The sequence below is a fragment of the Saccopteryx bilineata genome, chromosome 5, assembly GCF_036850765.1.
Source record: "Saccopteryx bilineata isolate mSacBil1 chromosome 5, mSacBil1_pri_phased_curated, whole genome shotgun sequence".
Classification (NCBI taxonomy): Eukaryota; Metazoa; Chordata; class Mammalia; order Chiroptera; family Emballonuridae; genus Saccopteryx; species Saccopteryx bilineata.
In genome coordinates this window covers 6,914,796-6,942,729 of record NC_089494.1, presented here as the reverse complement: position 1 = coordinate 6,942,729, position 27,934 = coordinate 6,914,796, and the positions used below count along the sequence as shown (strand labels likewise).

General features: G+C 41.4%; 1 protein-coding gene across 1 annotated transcript in view; it reads left to right on the top strand.

Annotated features, from left to right (window-relative positions):
* The window catches only part of DIS3L2 (DIS3 like 3'-5' exoribonuclease 2), a 334,423-nt gene that overhangs the window by 144,725 nt on the left and 161,764 nt on the right, over positions 1 to 27,934 (top strand). Inside the window, exon 9 of the mRNA XM_066233727.1 lies at positions 18,596 to 18,769. Coding sequence (XP_066089824.1) covers positions 18,596 to 18,769 — 174 coding nt within the window. The remainder of the gene's footprint in view (positions 1 to 18,595; positions 18,770 to 27,934) is intronic.

The following is a 27,934-nucleotide window of genomic DNA, read 5'->3' as shown; positions in this document are numbered from 1 at the left end:
CTGGTGGCCTCTAAGGATCGGCTTTGGAGAAAGTTTCAGCATTGAGGGCACCCTGGTCAGAGCAGAGCAAGTGGAAAGGGAGGGGAGGAGAACGGGCCAGATCCGAGATCTTCCTTTCCTCGCGCCATGTGCGATCGCTAACACGTCTTTAGTGGCTGTCAGCTTCATCCACAATTTCTAGCGCACCTTCTTGAAAATATCAGTATAAAGTATAAGAGAACAGCCTGTCCTGTGGTGGCACGGTGGATAGAGCTCTGGCCTGGAATGCTGAGGTCCCCGGTTTGAAACCCTGGGCTTGCCCGGTCAAGGCACATATGAGAAGCAACTACTACGAGTTAATGCTTCCTGCCTCCACCTCTCTCTAAAGTTAATAAATAAAATCTCTAAAAAAAGTATAAGAGAACTTTATTACCATCTACCTTCCCTCTTTTTTAAAATTTTATTTAGAAAATTAACTTTAACAGGGTGACATTGATCGACAAGAGTATGTAAGGTTTCAGGTAAACATCTCTATAGCATTTGAACTGTTGATTATGTTGTGTGCCCATCACCCAAACTCAAATCATTTTCCGTCGCCTTCTGTTTGTCGCCCTTCCCCCACCTTTCACCCTTCCCCCACCACGTACCTTCTCTTTATATCCACAAATGCTTCCCGCCTTCCCTTTGCTCCCTTCCTGTTGATGTTAAGCTCTTCAGGCCCAGAGCTCAGGGGCTTCCCTAAAATCATGCACATTGTTGAGCCTTGCTTCTTTTCCACATTCTGCAGTCTGTTGCACACGTAGGACCCAGAACATCGGTAACAACACAGTGAAAACAAAATGTGGCAAATACACAGCGTACTTGGATGCATATATTTACATACTATTTTCTTTAATCTGGAGAAGAGAACATGCGATTTTCCCTGTTTCTGGCTCAGTAGTACGACAGAGCAGAAGGCAGCAAGTATGGAAGGGGGACTTTAGGAAAAGTGGGGGCAGAGTGATGAAAACAGATTGCAGAACCACACTTCAGCCTAGTCTACGTTGAAAATTTTCCCTTCAAAAACGACTCAGAAACTCCCACAGCCAAGACGACCCTGAGGAGACACAGCAACTGCATGCAATGCACAGGTAGCCTGGGTGGGGAAATACTCGATTTTTATAAAAATCAAGGCTTTCTGAATAAAAGTATGGACTTCCGTTAAAAATAACTTAGCAGCACTGGTTCATGAACCATAAAAAATAAATTTACTAATGAAACATACTAAGTAACATACACATAAACATGCTAATAGGGAAAGTTGGTACAGGTGTATATGAGAACTCTGAGTACAGATAGTATCTTGACCACTTTTCTGTAAATCTGGAATTGTTGTAAAAAATAAAGTTTATTTTTAAAAAACTGATTCACAGAAGTAGCCCAGGCCAGATGGCTCTGTTGGCTAGAGCATTCCCAGTCAAGGCACATATAAAAATAGATCGATGTTTCTGTCTCTCAATCTCTCTCTCTCCCTTCCTCTCTTTCTAAAATCAATAAATAAAAATTAAAAAAAAAACAAACAAAAAAACCAGACACAGTAAAAAAGTAATCTAGATTCCCAATAATAGTAAGTGATAAAATCATGGTATAATTGTTCAATTGATTATTATGTATTTTAGAAAAATAATTTGAAGATACAGTGACATAAGAAATGACTGTGAGGCCCTGGCTGGTGTATGGACATCCGAGGTTCGATTCCCGGCCAGAGCACACAGGAGAAGCTACCATCTGCTTCTTCCCCTCCCTCCCCCTTCTCTGCCTCTTCCCCTCCTGCAGCCAGTGGCTCGATTGGTTCAAGCATGGGTCCAGGTGCTGAAGATGGCTCTGTTGGAGTGTATCAGCCTTAGGTGCTAAAAATAGCTCAGTAGGCCCTGGCCGGTTGGCTCAGCGGTAGAGCGTCGGCCTAGCGTGCGGAGGACCCGGGTTCGATTCCCGGCCAGGGCACAAAGGAGAAGCGCCCATCTGCTTCTCCACCCCTCCGCCGCGCTTTCCTCTCTGTCTCTCTCTTCCCCTCCCGCAGCCAAGGCTCCATTGGAGCAAAGATGGCCCGGGCGCTGGGGATGGCTCTGTGGCCTCTTCCTCAGGCGCTAGAGTGGCTCTGGTCGCAACATGGCGACGCCCAGGATGGGCAGAGCATCGCCCCCTGGTGGGCAGAGCGTCGCCCCTGGTGGGCGTGCCGGGTGGATCCCGGTCGGGCGCATGCGGGAGTCTGTCTGACTGTCTCTCCCTGTTTCCAGCTTCAGAAAAGTAAAAAAAAAAATAAATAAATAAAAATAGCTCAGTACTCGAGCATCAGCCTCAGATGGGGTTGCTGGGTGGATCCCAGTTGGGGTGCATGTAGTCTGCCTAACTATCTTTCCATCTCACCTAAAAAAAGAGAAAAGAATGACTATGAAAAAAATAAAATGTATGTATGTATAGTATAATTTAACTAGGTAAAAACATTTATAAGATTGAAAGAGATACCTAAAAATGGTGTTATTTTACAAAGGGATAATTATGAATGACTTTCCTCTATTAAATTATAACATTGTTTATTCAATTTAAAAATTATAGAAACACATATTATAATCTAATAAAAACTGTGCTGCCTGGAAGTTGTTGTCTACCCAAGATTCAATCCCCTTTTCCTCTTTCCTAACAAAAACCTAATTTTTTTCATCTCAGCTTCAAAGGCAGATCTTCCTTACTCTAATAAAATCAGAGCATGACTCCCCTGGGGGCTACAATCGATATCATGATTGGCAGATAGGATTCTCCCATTCCTTGTTGGGTGTGCTCAAAAAGCACGCAGCCGGAACATACTTGCATTAGCAGCCGTCCGCACAGCCTTCAAGAACTACTACGAGGTCACTGAGGTGCACAGAGGCAGCCTGATGACATTATATGAGGTCACTGACTACTGGGCCTGGAGCCTGCACAACCTCTGGGTTCCCACATATGTGAGATAATACATTCCCTTATTATTACAGTCAATTTAGGTCAGGGTTTTCTATCACTTGGTTCTACAATCATCCTAAGTAATATAACGTATTTCAAAAATCTTCCATGAGAAGCAAACTTCCTTTTTCCTCCCTTCACTCTACAACAGAAAATGTAAAGCTCTTACTACCAAAAACAGAATCTCATATCTCTTGTGGGTCTTCACTACGCATTGACACAGCACTCCTGGTTCTAAAGCATAAAAATACCATAAAGGCTCCTTCCTTTAGCAACCATGTACTATCTTAAAGATGCTCCCTTTAAGACTCCACGTGGAACTCGACCCACAAAGCATAAATCAAGTTTATTTCACCTCATGGGAGGTTGGAGGAAAGGCAGGCAGCCATCCCTGCCCCTCAGGACTAGCACTTCCTCTGGGTATATCTCCTTTCCGGGACATGTCACTTCCTAATTGTGGCCTTTCGGGCGCATCTCTTCTTTGCCAGTAGATAAGCAGGATCATTTTCCTAAAGAGAATAAATATTTATTTCTCTATCTGAACATGACGCTTGTTCATCACACAATGGTTGAGTGAATAAATGAATGAACAAATCAATGCTTTTGAGCCTGGAAAAAAGATATACCAGTCCTCTTTGAAATTCCAAAGGAAAATTTAGAAAACTGAAAATAATAAAAACAAACAAATAAATAAAACCCAAAGACATGTATCTAGGTAAATTTTTGAGCCCTTTAATAACCAGCTGCCACATTATCAAAATTAATATGAATACATCAAAAAAATGAGAAATAAGAAAAAAATGCCTGTTACTGTTGCTTTCATTTAAAATTGAACTTTAATCATTTATAGGTGTGGAAAATACCAATTGTGGGTTGCCTGTTCAGGAACATTAAAAAAATAGATTAAAATGGGAGAAACAAATTTCTCATTACATGCTGATGATGTGATTATCTACACAGAAAATTCAAAGGAAACTATAGTATATCCAAAGTATGGAAATTAATAAGGATATAGAGAGATGGCTAGATAAGGGATTAATATATAAAAATTAGTCATAATTATATATATATATATATATATATATATATATATATATATATATCTCAGCACTAAAAAGGTAAAAAATGCAACTTAAAATCCTGTTCTTCAGAAGTTAACACTAATAACATGAAAAGAAAACTCATAAACTGGGAAGAAAATATTTACCTATAGTAACTGTTAAAAGGATTACTTTCTAGAATTTTTTAGTTACTTATTGACTTTAGAGAGTCAGAAAGAAGAGAGAGGAGGACAGAAAGAGAGAGACAGAAGCATTCATTTGCTGTTCCACTTAGTTATGCATTCATTGGTCACTTCCCACATGTGTCCAAACCAGGGATTGAACCTGCACCCTTTGTGTTTTGGGACGATGTTCTAACTGACTGAGCTAATTGGCTAGGGCTAGTAGAATTTTTTTTTTTTTTTTTTCATTTTTTTCATTTTTCTGAAGCTGGAAACGGGGAGAGACAGTCAGACAGACTCCCGCATGCGCCCGACCGGGATCCACCCGGCACGCCCACCAGGGGCGATGCTCTGCCCACCAGGGGGCGATGCTCTGCCCATCCTGGGCGTCGCCATGTTGCGACCAGAGCCTCTCTAGCGCCTGAGGCAGAGGCCACAGAGCCATCCCCAGCACCCGGGCCATCTCTGCTCCAATGGAGCCTTGGCTGCGGGAGGGGAAGAGAGAGACAGAGAGGAAAGCGCGGCGGAGGGGTGGAGAAGCAGATGGGCGCTTCTCCTGTGTGCCCTGGCCGGGAATCGAACCCGGGTCCTCCGCACGCTAGGCCGATGCTCTACCGCTGAGCCAACCGGCCAGGGCTAGTAGAATATTTTTTAACTCCAAAAAATTAAATGACAAACAGCCCAATTAAAAAAATTCTAAAATCAGTTGGTGGAAGTTCAACCAGAAACAGAATAATTGCATAATCTCAAAAAAATCTTCCCCAAAATACAGTCTAGTAATTACAAGGAAAATATAATGATTTAAAATACTGGCAGATAGCAGCTTAGCCAAGTGATTGACATCATGTACCCCCTGATAATGATGCACATCACTTCTGCAGTATTCTTCACAACAATGCATAATATCAATCTAATCATGAGAAATCATCAGACAAGCCCATATTGACAAATATCCTACAAAATCACTGACCAGTACTCTTCAAAAGTATCAAGGTCATGAAAGAAGGCTGAGGAATTGTCAGAAATTGCAAAAGTAACAGCAACACAAGTAACTGCAATGTAGGATCCTGGACCCGACTCTCAAAAAGAAAAAATGATAGTTTTGGAAAAGCTGGAAAGATCTGAATAAATTTTATACTTTATTTAATAATACTGTGCCAAGGTTAATTTTATAGCTCTGCTAAGTATTTGATGGTAAAGTAAGATGTTAACATAAGGAGAAGCCGGGTAAAGGTATAGGAACTCAGTATCACTTTTTGCAACTTCTGTAAATTTAATTACCTAAACAAAAATTAACTGTCACAAAAAAATAAAGGCACAAAGTCATTTTCTAGAAGAGAAACATAGCGACCATAAATATAGGAAAAGATGCTCAATCTAATTAGTAATTAGGAAACTATAATTAAAATCACAATGAGATACCATTTTCTTTCCACTTCACTGGCAAAAACTGAAGAGCCTAACTATCAAGTGTTGATAATAAGGTGAAGCAATGGAAACTCTGATATATTGCTACTAGGACTGAAAATGGGTGCAACACTTTGGAAAATGGTTTGGCTATAAAAAGTGTCAAGTTAAACAGGCACATATGTGTAATGCTGTAATTCTACTCTTAGAGTCTAGGGAAACTTTAGTTTGTAAGCACTGGAATGTTTGTAAAAGCATTGTTTATAACAGCAAAAACCTCGGTTCAACCCAACTATCCATTTCAAGAGAAATCTATTATGGCATATTTCAGAAAATAGAAATATTATGAATTAAAATGAATGCAATATATATATATCTTAGAAACATAATGTTGAAAAAGCAAGTCACAGAAGAATATAGGGAGCATGGTATTTTTTATAAAGTTCCAAAGCAAGCAAGACTAACATTTTTAGGGATATTAAATATGGGTAAAATAAGAAGAAAAGCACGTTTCATTGAGCATGTTTGAGATAGTGGCCGCCACTCAGGAAAATACAGGGATTAGGATAGAAAGGAACACCCAAGGATCTTCAGTACTTCTGTGATATAGTTCTTAATCTGGGTGGTGAGTTCATGAGTTGGTGGTGTCGTTTTAATTGAATGTATTGAGGAGACACTGGTTAATAGAATGACACAGGTCGCAGGTGTACCATTCTGTAATCCATCGTCTGTACACTGCACTGTGAGTTCAGCACCTCAGGTCACCATTGATCCCCCTTTTCCCTGGTCTGCCGCCCCTCACCACACCCTTCCTTCCTGTAACACCACACTGCTGCCGGTGCCTGTGAGCTTTTTTTCTTTAACAGCATCGTGATCTATTTCTCAATCCGGGTGGTGAGTTCACGGGTTGGTTTTAATATGAGGATTCAAAAATTACATAAGTATTACATACATTGATCTGTGAAGAATACTTTGCAATTAACGTTAATAAATATTTTTAAAACAACGTTTTAGATGGATGTATACCAAACTCTAATAGTGGTCATTTCAGGGAGGTGAAAGTATGGAATTTTTCATTTTTGATAGCATATGTTTTAAGCAATTTTAATAATATGTAATACATGTGTATTTGAAAAAATTAAACTTTTTTCTTAATTTTGATATTGCAATAATAAACAGTTGTAAGATAAAAAACTGTCCTTGTTAGAGTAATTTATAATGATCAGCACCTCAAGTTGTCTCACCAGAACTCCACAAATACTGTTTCCATTCACAATCAATGACATTACAACCGGTCCTAATGTAAATTTATTTTGAACAGTACTGAAACAATATCCCCAATTTCATACAGTCGATAGGTGGGAGATGTGTGTGTGTGTGTGCATGTAAAAATTCTATATAAATAAACATTAGGTCCATTGTTCTGGGCGATGTGCAAGTAAAACACTTCTGGAAGGAATGGACCAGCTATAGCTGTAAATCCTTCATATTGGCCTCTCTGCCTTAAAGGAAATAGGAGCACTTAACAGTCAACGTTAGAGTTCTAAGTCATGCATCCTCTCTCCACCACATATTCCCAGCAAGTGTCGGCCTTAAAACTAGGTAGGCTCCACCAGGGAAGACAGTTAGACATCCCTGTGTGGTTATCACTGTCATTACTGCTCTTGAATAAACGCTCTCATACATATCAGTTTTACGTTGAAAACTCCACGCAAACAGTTACAATGAGACCCTGCAAGTGGAGAGCAATCGAACATCAGCACACGTAGGACCCAGAACATCGGTAACAACACAGTGAAAACAAAGTGTGGCAAATACACAGCGTACTTGGATGCATATATTTACATACTATTTTCTTTAATCTGGAGAAGAGAACATGCGATTTTCCCTGTTTTTGGCTCAGTAGTACGACAGAGCAGAAGGCAACAAGTATGGAAGGGGGACTTTAGGAAAAGTGTGGGTAGAGTGATGCAACCCCATCTGGGGCTGATGCTCGAGTACTGAGCTATTTTTAGCATTTTAAGGCTGATACACTCCAACAGAGCCATCTTCAGCACCTGGACCCATGCTTGAACCAATCGAGCCACTGGCTGCAGGAGGGGAAGAGGCAGAGAAGGGGGAGGAATTGGGGGAGAGAAGCAGATGGTAACTTCTCCTGTGTGCTCTGGCCAGGAATCAAACCTCGGATATCCATACACCAGGCCGATGTTCTATCCACTGAGTCACCGGCCAGGGCCTCACAGTTATTTCTTATGTCACTGTATCTTCAAATTATTTTTCTAAAATACATAATAATTAGTTGAACGATTATACCATGATTTTATCACTTACTATTATTGGGAATCTAGATTACTTTTTTACTGTGTCTGGTTGTTGTTTTTTTTAGTTTTTATTTATTGATTTTAGAAAGAGAGGAAGGGAGAGAGAGAGATTGAGAGACAGAAACATTGATCTATTTTTGTATGTGCCTTGACTAGGGATGCTCTAGCCAACAGAGCCATCTGGCCTGGGCTACTTCTGTGAATCAGTTTTTTAAAAATAAACTTTATTTTTTACAACAATTCCAGATTTACAGAAAAGTGGTCAAGATACTATCTGTACTCAGAGTTCTCATATACACCTGTACCAACTTTCCCTATTAGCATGTTTATGTGTATGTTACTTAGTATGTTTCATTAGTAAATTTATTTTTTATGGTTCATGAACCAGTGCTGCTAAGTTATTTTTAACGGAAGTCCATACTTTTATTCAGAAAGCCTTGATTTTTATAAAAATCGAGTATTTCCCCCCACCCAGGCTACCTGTGCATTGTATGCAGTTGCTGTGTCTCCTCAGGGTCGTCTTGGCTGTGGGAGTTTCTGAGTCGTTTTTGAAGGAAAATTTTCAGTGTTGACTAGGCTGAAGTGTGGTTTTTAAGGGAATGGGCCAGGTGTTTCCATACAACATTGAATCAGAGGTGTCCTAAGCAGTTCTTGCCCTTTCTTCAGACAGTGAAGAGGAGTCGGAAACTACTTCAAAAGCTATAATGTTTGAACTATCACACATGAAAGGGAAAGTTACTTTCCGTGTTCATTTTAATATAAAATTTACACTGAAAAAAAAATTTTTTTTTTTTTAACAGAGTCAGAGAGAGAGTCAGAGAGGGATAGACAGACAGGAACGGAGAGATGAGAAGCATCAATCATTAGTTTTTCATTGCGCGTTGCAACACTTTAATTGTTCACTGATTGCTTTCTCATATGTGCCTTGACCGTGGGCCTTCAGCAGACCAAGTAACCCCTTGCTGGAGCCAGCGACCTTGGGTCCAAGCTGGTGAGCCTTGCTCAAACCAGATGAGCCCGCGCTCAAGCTGGCGACCTCAGGGTCTCGAACCTGGGTCTTCTGCATCCCAGTCCGATGCTCTATCCACTGCGCCACCACCCAGTCAGGCTACACTGAAATTAAAATATGAAAACAAACCCTTCTGTTAGACAAATACACAATATGTGTCAGTTTTTCAGTAGATCTGCCTTTGTTGCGATTCCAAGCTATTCTGATTTTTAGGGCGATAGCAGAATTTATGAGTAAGTAGATAGCATGGGGTTCTTTCTGGGGCATCTAAGGTGCAAATGCCTGAGCTTCTTCAGCATGCTGACCTGTTAGATTTCTATCTCTTGCAAGCTGCCCAGTCTATGCTGCTATCAAATAGATTTCCACTGAAAATCTATAACAAATTTATTTACGTAAGTTACTTGAGAAATGTCCTGTGAAACTTAGTAAAATAAATGTTAATTACTACTAATAGAAACTTAGAGTCATTGGTCGCATTGGAAGCCATAACCAAAATACAATTTTGTCTTCATGAGCCATGTTGTAATTTCAGTGAACAAATCAATCTTCTTTGGACTCAGAATATAACCTGGTGAGAAATTTTACCAGAGCACGAAGTGCCAATAAAATTAAATAAAATAAAAGGCCATTTTTTTTTCCTTTAAATTTCAGTGAAGGTCTAATGACCGGTATGAGTTGTTCTGCCAATCGTAGGTCCATCCTCACCTGTGTCCTTTTCACCTCCCATGCCATGGGGGTGGTTCGTACTCAGCACCAGTCTTCTTTTTGGAGAGATTTCTCCACGTCTTGGAAGGCCATAGTTCTTTATCTAGTAGTTTTTCAGAAAATATTTGTGAGAACCGCATTCCCTGAGTTCTTGCGTTTAGAAATTTTCATCTTTGAGCCTGACCTGTGGTGACACAGTGGATAGAGCATTGACCTGGAATGCTGAGGTCCCCAGGTTTGAAACCCTGGGCTTGCCCGATCAAGGCACATATGAGAAGCAACTACGAGTTGATGCTTCACACCCCTCCCCCTTTTTTTCTCTCTCTCTCTCTCTGTCTCTCTCTCTCCCACCTCTCTAAAAATCAATAAGTAAAATCCTGCCTGACCTGTAGTGGCGCAGTGGATAAAGCATCGACCTGGAAACGCTGAGGTTGCTGGTTCGAAACCCTGAGCTCACCTGGTCAAGGCACATATGGGAGTTGATGCTTCCTGCTCCTCCCCTTTCTCTCTCTCTCTCTCTCTTTCTCTCTACTCTCTCTCTAAAAATGAATTAATAGAAAAATAAAAATCAATAAAAATAAAAATAAGTAAAATCTTTAAAAAAGAAATAAAATTTTATTTTTGAAATTCAGTAATTTCCTCAGAATATGTTTCAGTGGTGATTGTCTGCATTAGTTTTTCCTGAAACATGGTATACTCTTTCTATCTGTAAAATCTCTTTTATTTTATGAAAGTCATCTTTTAAAAAAAAAAAAATTTTTTTTTTTTTTTTTTAGATTTTATTTATTGATTTTTGGATAGAGGAGGGGAAGAGAGAGAGAAAGAGCAGGAGAGTGAGAAAGATGGGGGAGAAGCAGGAAGCATCTTCAAGTAGTAGTTGCTTCCTGTATGTGCCTTGACCAGGCAAGCCCAGGGATTTGAACCGGCGACCTCAGCGTTCCAGGTTGACGCTTTATCCACTGAGCCACCACAGGTCAGCATGAAAGTCATCTTAAATGGTATCTTGGAACATGTTTTCTATCCCACTTATCTGTTTCCTTCCTTCAAGAATACCAGTTATGCCAATGTGGGATCTCCTTCGTCTGCCTTTGTTATCTGTTTTCCTTATAATCTTTTCCTTTAGCTCTTTGTACTTTTCAGTTTTATTTTCCTCAATTCTCTCGAGCTTTTTCTCTGGGATCCTTATTTTGTTTTTCAAATAGTGCCAGCTCTTCATTAGTTACCTCCAGTATCACTGGCATGTCTGGGATGGTTTTATTTTATTTTTTTCTACTTATTTCCTAAAACACTAGTTTTTATTCCCTTTTGTGAAATCTGCTTATTGAGTTGAGCTTTTTTCTTTTCTTTCTTTCTTTTTTTTCATTTCAGTGAGAGGAGGGGAGGCAGAGATAGACTCCCTCATATGCCCTGACCAGGGTATCTATTCGGCAAGCCCACTAGGCAGTGATGCTCTGCACTGTGTTGCTCCATTGCTCAGTAACCAAGCTCTTCTTAGCACCTGAGGTGGAGGCCATGGAGCCATCCTCAGCACCTGGGGCCAACTTGCTTCAATTGAGCTATGACTGCAGTGGGGGAAGAGAGAGAGAAAGAGAAGCAAGAGGGGGAGGGGTAGAGAAGCAGATGGGCACTTCTCCTGTGTGCCCTGACCAGGAATCGAACCCAGAACATCTACACATCAGGTTGACACTCAACCACTGAGCCAACTGGCCAAGGTCTGAGCTCTTCCCTTATAGTGGCGATATTTTCATCAGTTAAGTTCTCGCAAACATCTTTGATCAAGATAGTCATTTCTAGGACCACATACTTACAGAGTATGTTTTATTCTTCTGCCATTGTTTTTTGCTTGTTCCTTTCTTTGTTTTTATATGTAGCATTTCTTTTTAATAGAACACTTGGGATGGCTTCTCCTTCCCTCATCCTCAATTAATGAGTTCTTTGTGGATGTTAATATTATAATACTTTAAAAGTTGGACATTATAAAATGCCTTCTGTTTAAGTGTTTAGGACTTTTTTTACTTTGGGCATAAGCTAATCATTTTGGGCCACTCCAGCCTTACCCAGGAAGAGTAGGGTGGCCATTCTCTTTCAAGTTCACCTCACAAAGACTATTACTGAGGTTCTCACCCATGTAAGAATGTTATTTCTTTTAATATTAGTCTAATTTGTTAATGACCTCCATGTGTTGTATTTTATTGCTTATACTTCTCAAAGAAACTATCTGCCTGATCTGATTATATATATGGTTAATTATTTTATGTGATTTTTAATACTGTAAGGTAGAATCATGTGAAATTGTGTTTTACAGGTAAAAATGGTCAAATATATATTTTGGCAGCTTTATGTCTCAACATAATATATGAGTTACTTCTTTATTTTATTACTCGCCATCTTGAAACCTTACTTCTGAGTCATCTCTCAGCTGGCTTGAATTGCAAATGTTTTTTCAGGAAGGAAGTGGGCAGTTTATTTTATGCCTTGTTATATCAGGTTTCTTAGTTTAGTGTCCAATTCAGAGGAATCACTACTGTGTCCCCAGATGCACTAAAACCTTTCAGCTGTAGAGGTATTATTGTGAGTGGTCTTAAGTATGATATTGAAGGGTTCAACTCCTCCCTTCCCAGACCACATGCACGGCCCTAGGATGCTAAGAGAAACATTCTGTCTGGAGGGTAGTACTTCAGTTGAGAAGGTATTGTCTCCCAATTTAGTCCATTGTGCACTATTACGTGATTCTAATCAGTGAAGTCAAAGGGCTTTGCTACTTCTATAAGGAGAAATTGTTGATTACAAACTGGTAACATAACGGTTTCAGAGGTATTTAGTACGTCCATGGATTGAGGCATTTATACGAGCAAGGTAGGTATAACAAACGGAGGTAGCAAACCCAAACGCAGAATTGGTGTTTCTTTTAATGGAGAGAGATTACTGCCTTCGAAGAGCTCAGCAAACTTAACCCACTATTAACTAGTTGGTTGGTTCCCCTGCTGTGCTCCTTCTGTGTCAGAGGCTCAGAGTTGGTGGCTGGGGTGGCAAACTGGCGTCCTGCAAGGGTGGTAGCCAAGCGGTCGTTAGTGAGAGGAAGTTCATGCTGTGGAGCTCGTTGCCTGTGACCATGTCCTTGGCACTTATGCCCACTGCACAAGCACTGCGGCTCTGGGGCACCTGGTTGGCCAACCCTCTAAGGGTAGGTTATTCTGTCTCCACAGTGGAAGCCTTTTCTGAGCATTTTCATGGAATATAAACAGTCATACCTGGGCTTGTCAGTAGGCCCACTTCCTCCACGCCTTGTCCCCCGGGGTCCTCGTCACCAGTCCTCCAACCTTGCTTCTTTTAGGTCCTTATTCATCTGGCTAAGCTTGTAGCCACTGTCCATCAGGCCGTTCTCCCTCAGCCAGAGTAGACCATGGGTGTATCGCTTGAAGCTCTTGCAGGGAGGGTTTCTGCTCTGTTTTTTAAGAAACCACCCTTAGAATGGATATAAGACTGTCGAAGTCCACTTAGGACTCGTGACAATGGAAGGTCAGTTGGAGCTAGCTATTCTATATAATATCTTGTGTGTGTGTGTATAAATCTGTTTCTCTGAGTCTAACTCTTTCTGATTGGTACCCCCTCTTTTCACATAAAAAACTTGGTGCAGCCTGACCAGGCGGTGGCGCAGTGGATAAAGCGTTGGACTGGGATGCCAAGAACCTAGGTTCGAGACCCCGAGGTTGCCAGCTTCAGCACAGGCTCATCTGGTTTGAGCAAAAGCTCACCAGCTTGGACCCAAGGTCACTGGCTTGAGCAAGAGGTTACTCGGTCTGGTCAAGGCACATATGAGAAAGCAATCAATGAATAAGGTGTCGCAATGCACAATGAAAAACTGATGATTGATGCTTCTCATCTCTCCATTCCTATCTGTCTGTCCCTATCTATCCCTCTCTCTGACTCTCTCTCTGTCTCTGTAAAAAAAAAAAAAAAAAAGAGAGAAAAAAACCCAACTTAGTGCAACCCTGACTTCTATAAGGTAATGATTTATTACCCTTTGAAGTTTTTACCATCATAGCATGAAAGAGATTCAAAGAATTTTTTTTAAGTGAGAGGAAGGGAGATAGACAGACTCCCACATACACCCTAACTGGGATCTACCTGGCAACCCCCCTCTGGGGCTGATGCTGGAATCAACTGAGCTATCCTTAGTGCCTGAGGCCAACGCTAGGACCAGTTGAGCCACTGGCTGCGAGAGGGGTAGAGAAAGAGAAGGGGGAGAGGGAAAGGGAGGGGAAGAGAGGCAGTTGGTTGCTTCTCATTTGTGCCCTGACTGAGGATCAAACCCAGGGTGTCTACACACTGGGCTGATGCTCTATCTACTGAGTCCACCAGCCAGGGCCCAAAGAATCTTTTTGATATGTGTAAGAAGTCCCTGAGTTTCCCTGTTAGCCTGGAATCAAGAATTTAGAAGTTGAGCATGTAATTTTTGTTTCTACCCCCTTTTTGTTCTCCAAGTCTCTTACTATTTCTGAGCTCTCTGATATCTTTCCAATAAACTCCCTTTCCAACCAGAGTTAATTCTTGTGCTTGCAACTAAGAACCTACACATTAAAGACCTCAGTATTAGGAGATGGATGTAGAACACAGAACCCCAGGGACCTGTGAAAATAATAAATGGTTTTAGATGGGTTGGAGGTAACTTAGGTTTCATTAATTTTTCAGAATACTAATAAATTTCCAAAATGTCCTTCAAACTTCAAAGACAGTGGCATCAAGTTCCCCAAATTCTCAATGGAAACTTCATTCTAGTGAACACAGGTAATAATGTAGTGATTTTGAAAATTAATTAGCATTTTGAGAATTAATGAGACCTGAGTCTTGAACTGTTTGGATTCTTGGTACAAAGAAACAAACACACAAACAACTCTGGTTGGAAAAGGAACTTATGAGAAGGCTATTTTTTTTTTGTATTTTTTCTGAAGCTGGAAATGGGGAGAGACAGTCAGACAGACTCCCGCATGCGCCCGACCGGGATCCACCCGGCACACCCACCAGGGGTGAAGCTCTGCCCACCAGGGGGCAATGCTCTGCCCCTCTGGGGCGTCGCTCTGCAGCGACCAGAGCCACTCTAGCACCTGGGGCAGAGACCAAGGAGCCATCCCCAGCGCCCGGGCCATCTTTGCTCCAATGGAGCCTTGGCTGTGGGAGGGGAAGAGAGAGACAGAGAGGAAGGAGGGGGGGAGGGGTGGAGAAGCAGATGGGCGCTTCTCCTATGTGCCCTGGCTGGGAATTGAACCCGGGTCCCCCGCACGCCAGGCTGACGCTCTACCGCTGAGCCAACCGGCCAGGGCCATGAGAAGGCTATTAAAGGCCTCACAGAAACAGTGAAGAGTCTGGAATGCCCTGAGAAAGTCACGGTTGGGAACCCAGGCAGATCTGGAGAGGCAAGAGGAAGAGATCCAGCCATTGTCTTTTTATCAGGATTAGTTTGGCCACAATGCCAATGACTCTTACCACTGCCCTTTCAGGACAGCATTGCCACTGGACACGACCACGCCACTGCAGTCACTAGGAAACACTCTAGCTGCCAGGAATCAGTCTTAATCTTAAACACCTCTGTGTCTTTGTGTCAATCTCTTCACATTCAAAGTCTTGAGTTGAGGAGAGTCCGCGTCATTCATAGTGAGCTGACTACTGGTTTTCGTAGAATGAGAGGGTTTTCTGTAGAGAGAGTCCAGGCATTTTGTAGGAGGCTGGCCACTTCTATAATGGGCATGGTCGCCCTTTGGCTCAGTTACAGGCAATGTGGAAGTCATCCTTTCCAATTTGTATGCCTCTTCTTTCTTTATCTACCACGCTTAACAGTATTGGTGAGAGTAAACACCCTTGTCTTCTTTCTGATGCAGAGAAAAGCTAATTTAGTCTTTCCCCATTGATTTTGGCATTAGCTCTAGTCTAGAATTTTTACAGAGGCTATTAATCAAGTTGAGGATGTTCTTAATTACTCATTGGCTGAGAGTTTTGATCATGAATGGATGTTGACTTTTGTCAGTGCTTTTTCTGCATCTATTGAGAGGATTGTATGTGCTTTTCTCATTGTTTGCTAATATGAAGAGTTATATTAACTTTTAATGTTGGACAAATCTTGAATTAATGGTCATGATATATGGTCCTTTTTATATATTGCTGAATTCTAGTTGTTAAGATGTTATAAGAATTTTAAAATTTAAAAATGACTCAGAATTTAAAAATGTATTCATGATAGGCATTGATCTCATGAATTCTTTGTCTGATTTTAGTATCAAGGTAATGCTGATTTCAAGAAGCTAGTTAGAAAGTATTTCATCCTATTCTATATTTGAATGTTAGTGTGGAATTGGTATTAATTTTTTCTTAAATACTTGATAACATTATCAGTGAAGCCATCTGGCTTGGAGTTTTCATTGTGAGAAGGTTTAAACTATGAGTTCAGTTTCTTTAATAGATATAGGACTATTTAGATACGGTTTCTGCTTGAATAACCTTAGGCAGTTTGTGTCTTTCAAGGAGTTTATCCATATTCAAGATATTGACCATAGTGGTTTAAAGTCATTCATAATTGCTTTCTTATCCTTTAATGCTTGTAGGATCTATAACGATATTCTCTCTCTCATTTCTGATACTGGTAATTTGTGTCTTTTCTGTTTTTCTTGATCAGCCTTATCAGAAGCTTATATATTTTATTCTCTTTTCAAAGAATCATTTTTTTAGTTTATTGGGGTTTGTTGTTGTTATTCTTGTTTCTTTCTTATTTCTTTCCTTCTGCTTACCTGGGATCTAATTTGCTTTTATTTTTTTAGTTTGTTTTTTTTTAAGGTAGAAACTTGGATCATTGATTTGACACATTTTGTCTCTTTTTTTAAACATTTAAAAAATTATTTTAAAGACTTTATTAATTTTAGAGAGGAGAGAAAGAGAGAGAGAGAGAAAAGGGGGGAGGAGCAGGAAGCATCAACTCCCATATGTGCCTTGACCAGGCAAGCCCAGGGTTTCAAACCGGCGACCTCATTGTTCTAGGTCGACGCTTTATCCACTGTGGCACCACAGGTCAGACACATTTCTTTTCTAATATGAAGATTTAATGCTGCAGATTTTCCTGAAAGCACTACTTCAGGTGTTTCTCACAAATGATGTATTATATTTTATTCAGTTAACATTCTTTTTATTTCTTTAGCCCATGGTTTATAAATTTCCAAATATTTGTGGACCTTCCAGGTAGCTTTCTGTTGTTTTACACCTTGTATTTTTGCTGTCTTTGGCTTTTTGATGTGCTTTCTGGGAGATCACCATCGAGGTTTGAGCAGAAGACACTGGTCTGAGCCCACACTGTATGTGAGAAGCCACGGCTACCTGGAGCCTATGCTGGTGGGCAGGTATATGTGTCAATTGTGGGCTTGTCTCTCTCAGCTGGTATATGAGGAATGGGGCTGGCCCTGCTGCCACCACTGCCGTGTTCCAGTAGCAAGGTTGAAAAAGGGAACTTGTTAAACATCTGCATCTGAGGCAACCACACCCCCACACACACCCTCCACCACACTGTGCACCTGAGGACTCTGGCAGCCAGGTGTCTGCCCTTACACAGGAAACAGAATCATCTTCAAAGCAATGGAATGGCCCCAGAGACAGCCCTGATAGTAGATCTAAACTCCTTGCAGGAAGAGCTGAGGGCAGATTCCTGGATCACCCTGGTAGACCTGCTAAACAAAGGAGGTGGCCATCTTTGGTCTCCCGACACCATCTACAAAGGCAGCTGATTCATGTGGTGCATTTCCTATTGGCTGTCTGTATTCAGCATATGACTTTGGATTTGTGCTCTCTGTGGTGTGCCAATATTAATGAAAATGGGAGCTACCAGTTGTTCTTGTTGGGGTTTTTTTTTGTATTTATCTAAAGTTGGAAACGGGGAGGCAGACAGACTCCCGCATGCGCCCGACCAGGATCCACCCAGCATGCCCACCAGGGGGCGGTGCTCTGCCCATCTGGGCCGTTGCTCTGTTGCAACCAGAGCCATTCTGGCGCCTGAGGCAGAGGCCATGGAGCCATCCTCAGCACCCGGGCCAACTTTTGCTCCAATGGAGTCTTGGCTGTGGGAGGAGAAGAGAGAGACAGAGAGGAAGGAGAGGGGGAGGGGTGGAGAAGCAGATGGGCGCTTCTCCTGTGTGCCCTGCCCGGGAATCCAACCCGGGACTCCTGCACGCCAGGCCGACGCTCTACCACTGAGCCAACCGGCCAGGGCTGGGAGCTACCAGTTTTGACATATGTATAGATGACCCACAGATAAAGAGTGAGATCTGCCCACGAGAAAGTGGAACCTTACTCATAATGTCAGAACTATCCCATTAAATGCCATCTTACTTTTAACGGACCAGTACCCTAATCTATGAATAGTATTTTGCCACATGACTGGATTACAGATAATTTTCATCTCAGTTCATTTCTATGTTTTCTAACTTCTCTACAGTGAACATAAATTACTTTTGTGTTCAGATAAAATGTTTTAAAATGTTATGGTAAGAGAAATATGAACATTGAACTTAATCTAGTGAGCATGACTTAAAGTATAGGCACTGTGAAATGAATGATTTCACAGCAAACTGAGTGGGTCAGAATTGTCTCTAAAGGTGTTTGCAAGAGAAAGAATTGACAAAAGCTTTTTAGCAATAGCAGTTCAACTTCTCCACGGAAAACAATTTCTGAACTCCTAAGGAAAGCTGTCTGGCCCCACTCCTCAGGTCAGAATTCCCAAGGGAAGGTTAACTGACACCGTAGTCATGGGCCTAACGGGACAAGAGTGGCATTGTCTCTCTGACACCGGAGCTCTCTCTCCGTTCCGGGGATGGTGTGCTGCCGGGGAAGGGCAGGAGGTTTGAAGACCTTCCCACTGCCCTCCATTGTGGACAGGAAATGGGCACCTGTCTTCCGTTTACTCACACGCACGCTTTTCTCTCTCTGTCCTGTCCACAGGCAGCTGGCTAAGAGTCTTGGGCAGGCTGGTGAGATCGAGCCTGAAACAGAAGGAATACTCACAGAGTATGGCGTGGATTTCTCTGATTTCTCTTCAGACGTCCTAGAATGTCTCCCTCAGGGCTCGCCCTGGACAATACCGCCAGAGGAGTTCAGCAAGAGAAGAGATTTAAGGTAAGTATTCGAAACTCTCTCAGAGCAACACGTTTTTACCTTTCTGCCTTCTAACTTCACTTTCCTAGGACCTGGGCTCACATCTTTCCATCAACCTTCAAGTTCACTTCAGTTGTGAATTAACTGCTCTGTACAAGAGGTTGTCAAGTTATGGTCCGCCAGCTCAATCCAGCCCGCTGCCTGTTTATGTACGGCTCACGAGCTAAGAATGGTTTTATAGCTTTAACTCATTGGAAAAAATCAAAACAAGAATTATCTTTCATGAAAATGACATGAAATTCAAATTTCAGCATCTGTAAAGTTGCACTGGAATACAGCCATGCTTATTCAGCTATATATTGTCTGCGGGTGTAGTTTTACATTAGAGCAGCAGAGTTGAATAGTTGCGACAAAGACCTGTGGCCTGCAAAGCCGAAGAGACTTGCTTTCTGGCTCTTTCTGGGAAAGTGTGCCAACCCCCACTCCAGACCGTCCTGGTTTCAGAAGGTGCAGTGCCACCTGCCCTTCTCATTGCTCGACCCTGGAAGTCTGGTCGAATAAAGAGTGTTATCTGGTGAGCAGTGCCTTCCTCTCAGTGGGCCTCTTCAGGCACAGGGCAAAGGATTCAAGACTCTGTGCTTGGAGCTTCATTTTAAAGCTTTACTTTTAGGTCTGGAATTTGTTGGAAAGTACTTTTGTGGTATTTTTATAACAACATCTTCTTTGAAGATGTTTCTTCATTGTGGGATGTTAGTTCTTTTCTGATATTTCTCTTTAGAATTTGGTTTCAGTCCTGGCATTCATTTTGGATGCCACATGGAGATATTTAGAACCAAGAAACTTTTCATACAACCCAGTGAGGCTGGGGAGGGTTTTTGCTAAGGTCATCCCGTGTCAGAGTCCTTTCCATCGCCGTGCTCGCGTCACGCAGCTGAGCTGATGGTGCCTTCCGCTCCCAGCGCCTGGTCCTGAGCCTCCCCTGCTCTCCTCCTGCTGTGGTCTCTTTCAGGAACGTGCTGCCTTTTCCCCTCTTCTGGCCAACGGTAGGCAAGGAGAAGGAGAGGACAGTCCCCTTTCCCGCTTGTTGGAGGCCTGGGGGAACACACATTGCAGGTGGAGTCTGCTCCCTGAAGTTGCTGTCCTGGCTTTCAGCGGTATCCACCGTGCCTGGGACTCCTGCTGGTCTGCTCTCTCATCACAGGGGCTTTGGGAGCTTGGGCCCCGTAACCGAGCTTTCTCTGAACCTTCGTTTTCTTGGGTACAAATTGAGGGGATTTTTTTCCTGAGATCTTTTCCTAAACCTGGGAATCTATTAAACAGTGTAATCAGAAAAGGTCAGAACTAGTGCTTGCACATTATTGTTGGAAATGTGTTAGTGTAGCCACTCTGCAGTCGCTGTCAACATTTTAAACATAGTTACTCTTTCCAGTAATTCACTTCCAGTCATCCATCCTACTCGAGAAAGTATACACGGATCTATGTTCATTACTGCTGTTCTTTAAAGGTGATGCCGTTAATGCCTATCAGTAGAGGATGATTACGTAACCTATGCTGTATCAGGAAGACAGCATTCCCGACAGCTGCAGAAAAGGAGCTAGATCCATGTGCACTGTCCTAAAGCGTGGCGGTTATATACTGCGAAGGAAAAGAAGAAAGTTCCAAACAATATGAATATGAGCCCATTTTTATATAGCCAAATAATATAAAAAATATGTAAATGTTTATATACACGTGTACACATATATGCACACATAAATGCACCCATGCATATTCAAAAATTCCTGGGAGAAAATCCAGACCTTTATCTGTGGTTATCGATAGTGGTTAGTATGTGCGGACTCGGAGGAGTAGCAGGAAGTAAGGAGGCAATATTTTACTTTCGCTTTATAAGTTACTCTATTATTCAAATTATTTTAAAATGTTATAACTTTAATAATTATAAAGGGGACTAGCAGAAAGGAGAGGTGCTCAATCATTTCTAGTCTTACTTCTAGCCCACAGGTGAGCAGTAAGACTCTTCAGCAGCCAGCGATCATGTGTTGCTCTCAGTCCTGTCTCCTGGCCCTGCCCTCGCCTTTCTCTTTGACCCGCATTGCCTTCTGGGAGGACCACAGAGTCGGAGGCTCTGCTCTGCAGAATGCCTCTGTTAAAATACATGGATGTGTCCTGGGAAGGCTTCAAAGATACAGAGGCTCATGGGATGCTCTCTGCTGTTAGCATAGTAACAGGGGGTTGTTGTGTTTTTTAATCACTTTAATCTCCAAACACTTTATCCCTACCTATTAGATCTAGGATTATGTTTCTAAAATTCAAATCTGATATATATATCAATATCTATATAAATAAAAATGTAAATGTTTGTTGGCTTTGGCCGGTTAGCTCAGTAGTAGAGCATCGGCCTGGTGTGCAGGAGTCCCGGGTTCGATTCCCGGCCGGGGCACACAGTAGAGGCTCCCATCTGCTTCTCTACCCTTCCCCCTCTCCTTCCTTTCTGTCTCATTTTTCCCCTCCCACAGCCGAGGCTCCACTGGAGCAAAATTTGCCCGGGCGCTGAGGATGGCTCTGTGGCCTCTGTCTCAGGCGGCTGGAGTGGCTCTGGTCGCGGCAGAGCGTCGCCCCGGATGGGCAGAGTATCACCCCCTGGTGGGCGTGCCAGGTGGATCCCGGTCAGGCGCGCATGCAGGAGTCTGTCTGACTGCCTCCCCGTTTCTGGCTTCGGAAGAATAAAAAAAAAAATGTAAAGGTTTGTTCAAAATCTTAAATCTTTGAAAGTTCTTCACCGATTGGTTTGAAATTTTGATACAATGTTGCATTCGAATATGTGCTCTTTTTTATATACCTACTATTATATAGATATAGATGTCACACCTGTGACAGGTAAAAACATGCTTTTAAAAAAAACAGCGCCATCTGTTGGACGTAAAAGAAACACATGCTATACTAAATATTTTATGATTCCATTTCAATGTTTCTGATTTACGATCCATTGATGTGCAGCCAGACTTGAGAATGCACAGTTGCCAGCAGGGCGATCGAATTCTGCAGCTTTAGATCTGCTTCGTTCTCAACAGAATGAACACGACAGGCTGAAAGTGGCTGAAAGATGTCAACGAGAAACAGCAGATCAGTGTCAAACATGACTCCGTGCTCAGCAATCACACGATTACAATCGCCTTGCATTCCAGTATAACCCAGCTGATGATTATAGTTTGAGCTGGCATGTTCTCATCGGCACTATGATTGAAGTGTGCCCTTATTGCAAGGCTCTGAAATTTAATGGAGAAATGAAAGGAATGTGTTGCGCCACTGGAAAAATTAAACTGCCTCAACTTGGAGAACCAACAGAGCCATTAAAAACTTTGCTTGCCGGATATACCGCCGAATCAAAGCATTTCCTATCTAACTTCAGGAAATAGAACTCATGCTTCCAAATGACGTTGTTTGGCGCAGAAATCGTAACAGCTCAATTCATGCCAACTTTCAAAGTAAAAGGACAAATTTATCATAAAGCCGGCTCCCTGCTTCCATTCCAAGATGGTCAACATAAGTTCCTACAAATGTATTTCATTGGTGATGGCAATGATGAATTGAATGCACGCTGCGGAATTTCTACCGGCATAAAAAGGTCCATCATTTCCCAACTGTAAGAGTTTCTTCACGAAAAAAAAACAACAATTTAGTGTGTTTGTTCAAAACATCAATTGACATGATGCCATCTGATACACACAAGAGTGTTATTCATGCTGACAAAATGGCTGCTGGAGAACATGTGCAAAGACTCAATGCTCCAACTACAGAGGAAGTGGCAATTGTTATAGTTGGAGATCAATTCCAACCTAGAGATATTGTTCTTCATTGGAGAAACAATCAATTGACAAATGTTGCAGAAACTTATTGATGCTACGATGCCCTGCAATATCCAATCATTTTTTGGGATGGTGCCGATGGATATCACTTCAACGTTAAGATGATAAATCCAGTCAGTGATGAAGAAACAAATATGAAATGCAGCACAATGAACTATTATTCATACCAATTAATGATTCGAGAGAATGAAGACAATCTCATTTTGAAATGCCATCAATTGTTTCACCAATACATCATAGATATGTATGCAAAAATAGAAACAGAACATATGATATTCATCCGTTTGAATCAGACCAAGCTTTGCTCTGAAGAATACATTCATTTGCAAGATGCAGTTGTAAATGATAGTAATACAACTAACGTTGGAAGACTAATGATTTTGCCATCTTCATATACAGGCAGTCCACGACATATGCATGAGTATGCTCAAGATGCAATTGCGTATGTTCGTCACTACGGGCATCCAGACCTGTTCATTACAATCACATGCAGTCCAGCTTGGGACGATATACAACAGCTCCTACTTCCTGGCCAATCGCTGGTGGATAGGCATGACATCACAGCACGTGTTTTCAGACAGAAGCTGAAATTGTGATGGATTTCATGGTAAAACATGAAGTGTTTGGGTCTGTGCGCTGTGAAAAATTAATGAGCAATGTCATAGAAGCAACAATCTTGACAGGACCTTTCAAAGGTGAAGATGTCCTCATTCCTCGCATTCCTATGATTCCAACGGATATGCCATTTCAATTTAAGGGATTGCAATTCCCAATTCGATTGGCATTTGCAGTCACCATCAACAAAGCTCAGGGCCAATCTTTAGAATTGTGCGCTTTAGATCTACACACGGATTGCTTCTCACATGGACAATTGTATGTTGCATGTTCTAGACTCGGCAACCCAGACAATCTCTATATCTGCACAGACAATAGAACAACAAAAAATATTGTATACCCACAAGCATTTTGAAATTAAACATATTAGAAACATATGCTTTCTCTTTTCTTTCTTTTCCATTTAACCAGACTGAGCCACAGCTAGTATGTGAGTGAGTGTGTGTGTGTGTGTGTGTGTGTGTGTATTTTTTTTACTCCTTTGGCCTAAAATCTTTCAGCTGCTTTCTGATGCCCTAAAGTGGAAATCTCTAAACTTTGCTGAGCATGAATTCCCAATAATATGTCTCTTTATTTTAAAATTACAAGCATACTTACTACTTTACTAATTTATTATGTTCATTGTAAATTGACATAGGAGTAGAATAATGGGAATAAAATAAATTTTAAAATATTTTCATTTTACTTAAAAAAGGTATAGAAAACTTCATATTAATAATTTTACTTTTGATAAAAGTAATGTGATTAAATATTTTTTATTTTTTAAATGTTGCTTTAATAGCATATGGAAATGCAAAGGTCTGATTACAAGTTCTGTAAATTGATACTTAGTTTTGCTTTTGGTGGCTATCATAACTTAAAAGGCTTCCTGCACTTGCTAAATCATAGCGCTCATTTTTCATTCTATTCACTCATTATATTCAGATTCATTTTGCAATCCAGCTAATAAGTTTCTATCTTTTATTTTATTTTATTTTATTTTTTATTTATTTATTATTTTTTTAAAATTCATTTTAGAGAGGCGAGGGAGAGACAGAGAGAGAGAGAGAGAGAGAGAGAGAGAGGAGAGACAGAGAGAGAGAAGGGGGGAGGAGCTGGAAGCATCAACTCCCATATGTGCCTTGACCAGGTAAGCCCAGGGTTTTGAACCGGCGACCTCAGCATTTCCAGGTCGACGCTTTATCCACTGCGCCACCACAGGTCAGGCAATAAGTTTCTATCTTTCATATTAGTTCTTGTGGACTAATTGAAAGGTGCTGCATTTTTGGATTAAAAAAAAGAGTTCATAATTTTTGGTTATTCTTCAGTTGGCATCTTTAAAACTAGTTAGAAAATTCTGTTAGGATGTTTAAGTATATAGATATGAGTAATTCTCTAGTTTATGTACTTAGATCACTTTAGGCGCTATTTTTAAATTTTTATCTTCAACACTTGAGTTTCTTGTTTTGTTTTGTTTTTTCAAAAAAACAGTAACTTTGCCTGACCAGGCGGTGGCGCAGTGGATAGAGCGTCGGACTGGGATGCAGAGGACCCAGGTTCGAGACTTTGAGGTCGCCAGCTTGAGCGCGGGCTCATCTGGTTTGAGCAAAGCTCACCAGCTTGGACCCAAGGTCGCTGGCTCGAGCAAGGGGTTACTCGGTCTGCTGTAGCCCCACGGTCAAGGCACATATGAGAAAGCAATCAATGAACAACTAAGGTGTTGCAATGAAAAACTGATGATTGATGCTTCTCATCTCTTTCCGTTCCTGTTTGTCCCTATCTATCCCTCTCTCTGACTCTCTCTGTCTCTGTAAAAAAACCAAACCAAAACAGTAACTTTTTTTTCTCATTGTTTAAATATCACCTTTACGTTGAAGGGACAAATTATGTTTAATTTTGTCTAAGTATCTGCTTGGTAGCATGATTGACAGTTGTTTTGAAATCATAATGTGACTGTTTATGAATTCGTGTTAGGAGATCTGTCAACTCTGCTGTTTCTCTCATGTTGGTAGTATTTGTGTTATTATTATCTTAGTGTGTCTTTAATCTGTGCATCTTTACAGTAATCTTTTTTAGCCACTTGCCTATTTTGTAAGGATTAGTTTAGCTAAAACTAGGTAATTTCTGTAAATATTCACTTATGACTGAAAGCATGGGAACTAACGGGAGGGCCAGGGGCATCACCGTGGTGTTCTGGGATGCTGACGCTTTCATCCTTACCCCTCCCTGACCCCTGACCCACGCCCCTGCTGAAGTGCCAGGGTTCATTCTTGTGGTTATGCAGCCATAGTTTTTATTTATTTATTTTTACCATAAAAAACATAAAGAGAAGTCCATAGTATGCTGAAGTATTTCAATTTGATTACCTTTCCTTTCTCTTTGACTGCTCTTGTGATAGACTTACTCAGTGTTTCAGCTGAACACCCCTGTGGGCAGTGGGGGATGAGCGGCGGCCAGATGCAGATAGGGTGTCTGTTCTCACGGCACTCGCAGTCAGAGCAGGGGAGCAGAATCAGAGGTACCAAACAGGAGTCAGATGTGGACTCAGTGAAGGAGAGCAGTACTTGGTACAAGGGCTGATAATACTGATTTCTTTTACTCAGAGGGTCAGTGCCTTCACAGAGGTTTGATGAATATTCACTTTCCCAGGAATGTCAAAAGAACTAGGAATGGGTCCCAGCGCATGCTGAAAAACATGTGTGATAAATAAATTAATATATATTCCATACCCTTCTAAATAAAAGCCGCTGTGTCTCTTCCCTTTCCTCCCTTCTTCTCTCCTATATACATTTATGTACATATATTGTTATATATGTGTATATATTGTATATGCCAAGTAATAAGTTAGTCACTGGAGATACAAGACAGGTAAGGCCCAGCCCTTGTTCTTCAGGACTGTACTGTTTCTCAGGGAGACAGATTTATGCTCAGATAAATTACAGCAGAGTGTGTCAAGTGCTTTCCTATCTGTCTGAGCAGACTGCCAAGGCCGTTGGTGCTGGCGCTGAGATCTGAGAAATGAACAGGCATAGAGAGAACCAGACGGACTAAAGTAGGCTTCCTTTTCGTGATAAGCTATGGCTGCAGCAAAGGTGACGTGTTTCCCAAGACTCCCAGAGCTTTCTGTAACAGGCTCACAACTCCTATGGTTCTGATAGCTTCTTGACCCCCTCCGCTGGGCCACCCTGCCATGGAGCCTGCAGTGTTACCCTGGCTCTAGCTATGTAAGGACTTCAACATACCCGTTTAGGTTTGGTATTTGAACAATTATATTTGGAACAGAAAAGTTCCATCAATCTTTAAACCTCATAATCCAATTATGTCAGTAAAATTCCAGTTTTTTTAGTCCAATGGAATTGGGGTAATATTTTGCAAACTGAAGTTGGGAGAAATAGTGTTTATTTTGAAAAGAAAAATGGTTGGTTAGCAGTTTTTGAGAAGGAAGGCTGGTGTGAACTCCTAGGGGCGATCTGGCCCTTCTGATTGGGAGTACCATTCTTCCAGAGTCAAGTTCCATCTCTGGGGCATCCCCGCTCGCAGGGCCTGACCTGCAGGTCTCTTTAGCAGGGCATCTGAGGTTTAGACAGTAGGAGAAAGCAACACCAGTAATGCAAGCCTTCGGGAATCAGAAGGAGCACGGGGCAAGGAAACTGCTTACATGGGGTTGCACCAGATGCCCAAGAAACCCCCAAGTTATTTCTGAGGCTGGCTCCAGTTATTTTCAATTTCATTGATACTGTTTTGTTTCCTTTGTTGCTAAACTGGAATAGGAAACTAAAGCTTCAAAGCTGAATTAAAGTGGAAAATGAAAGCCTAAATATTGGAGGGGGAAAATACCACACTAAACTGAGTTTTCCATTTTTCCTAAAGTTAGTAATAGTGTGGAAGTTTGGGCCACGTCATTGAAGCGGAGGTGTTTTCTATAGTTTTTCACGGGAGAACTTGTGGATATCTATTTCTTTACTATTCCCTCAATAAAAAGGAAGCCCAGTGACCTCCACCGGACCATTACAAATGTGAAACTTGGCACTTAAAATTGCTTGCTCTAAATTTTCCAATTGCTTTCTTTCTTTCCTTCTTTCTTTCTTTCTTTCTTTCTTTCTTTCTTTCTTTCTTTCTTTCTTTCTTTCTTTCTTTTTTTTCCATTTAATGTCGTTCTGCCAACTAGTGATTTTATTATTATAAACAGGACATTGTATTCACTTTTAAGAAGAAATATGAAGCTAGAGGTAAAATTACAAACTGCAGCTTCTCAGCTGCCAAAATAGAAAACAATGAGCTAAAAATACTGAGCACAGAAAGGGTGTTGTGGTAACAAATACTGAAATATCTTCAAGATGGAACTGTTCCAAGTAGACAGAAATTTCCTCTCTCTCCAGGTAAAACCAACCTTGAAATAGCAAGTTGAAAGGAGAAACATATAATACTAACCTCTTTCAGGTCAACTCTTTTGTGGGAAAGCTTTCAGATAGAACTAACATCAAATGACTAATACTCTTGCTGTTTATCAGGAAGTCCAATGTGATTAAATTGCCATTTAGGAAAGGTTCCTCGGGGAAGGGAGTGTGGCAACGCAGAAGGGCACTTGCTCTCCCAGGGACTAGCTGGGTAACCTTGGGCAAATCGGTTCAACATGGGACGACAGAGAGAGCCATTTCACCTTTTGTCAAATGGATTAGTTGACCAGGTTTGGATTTTCCAAAAGTTGTTGGTAGGTCGCAGTTTC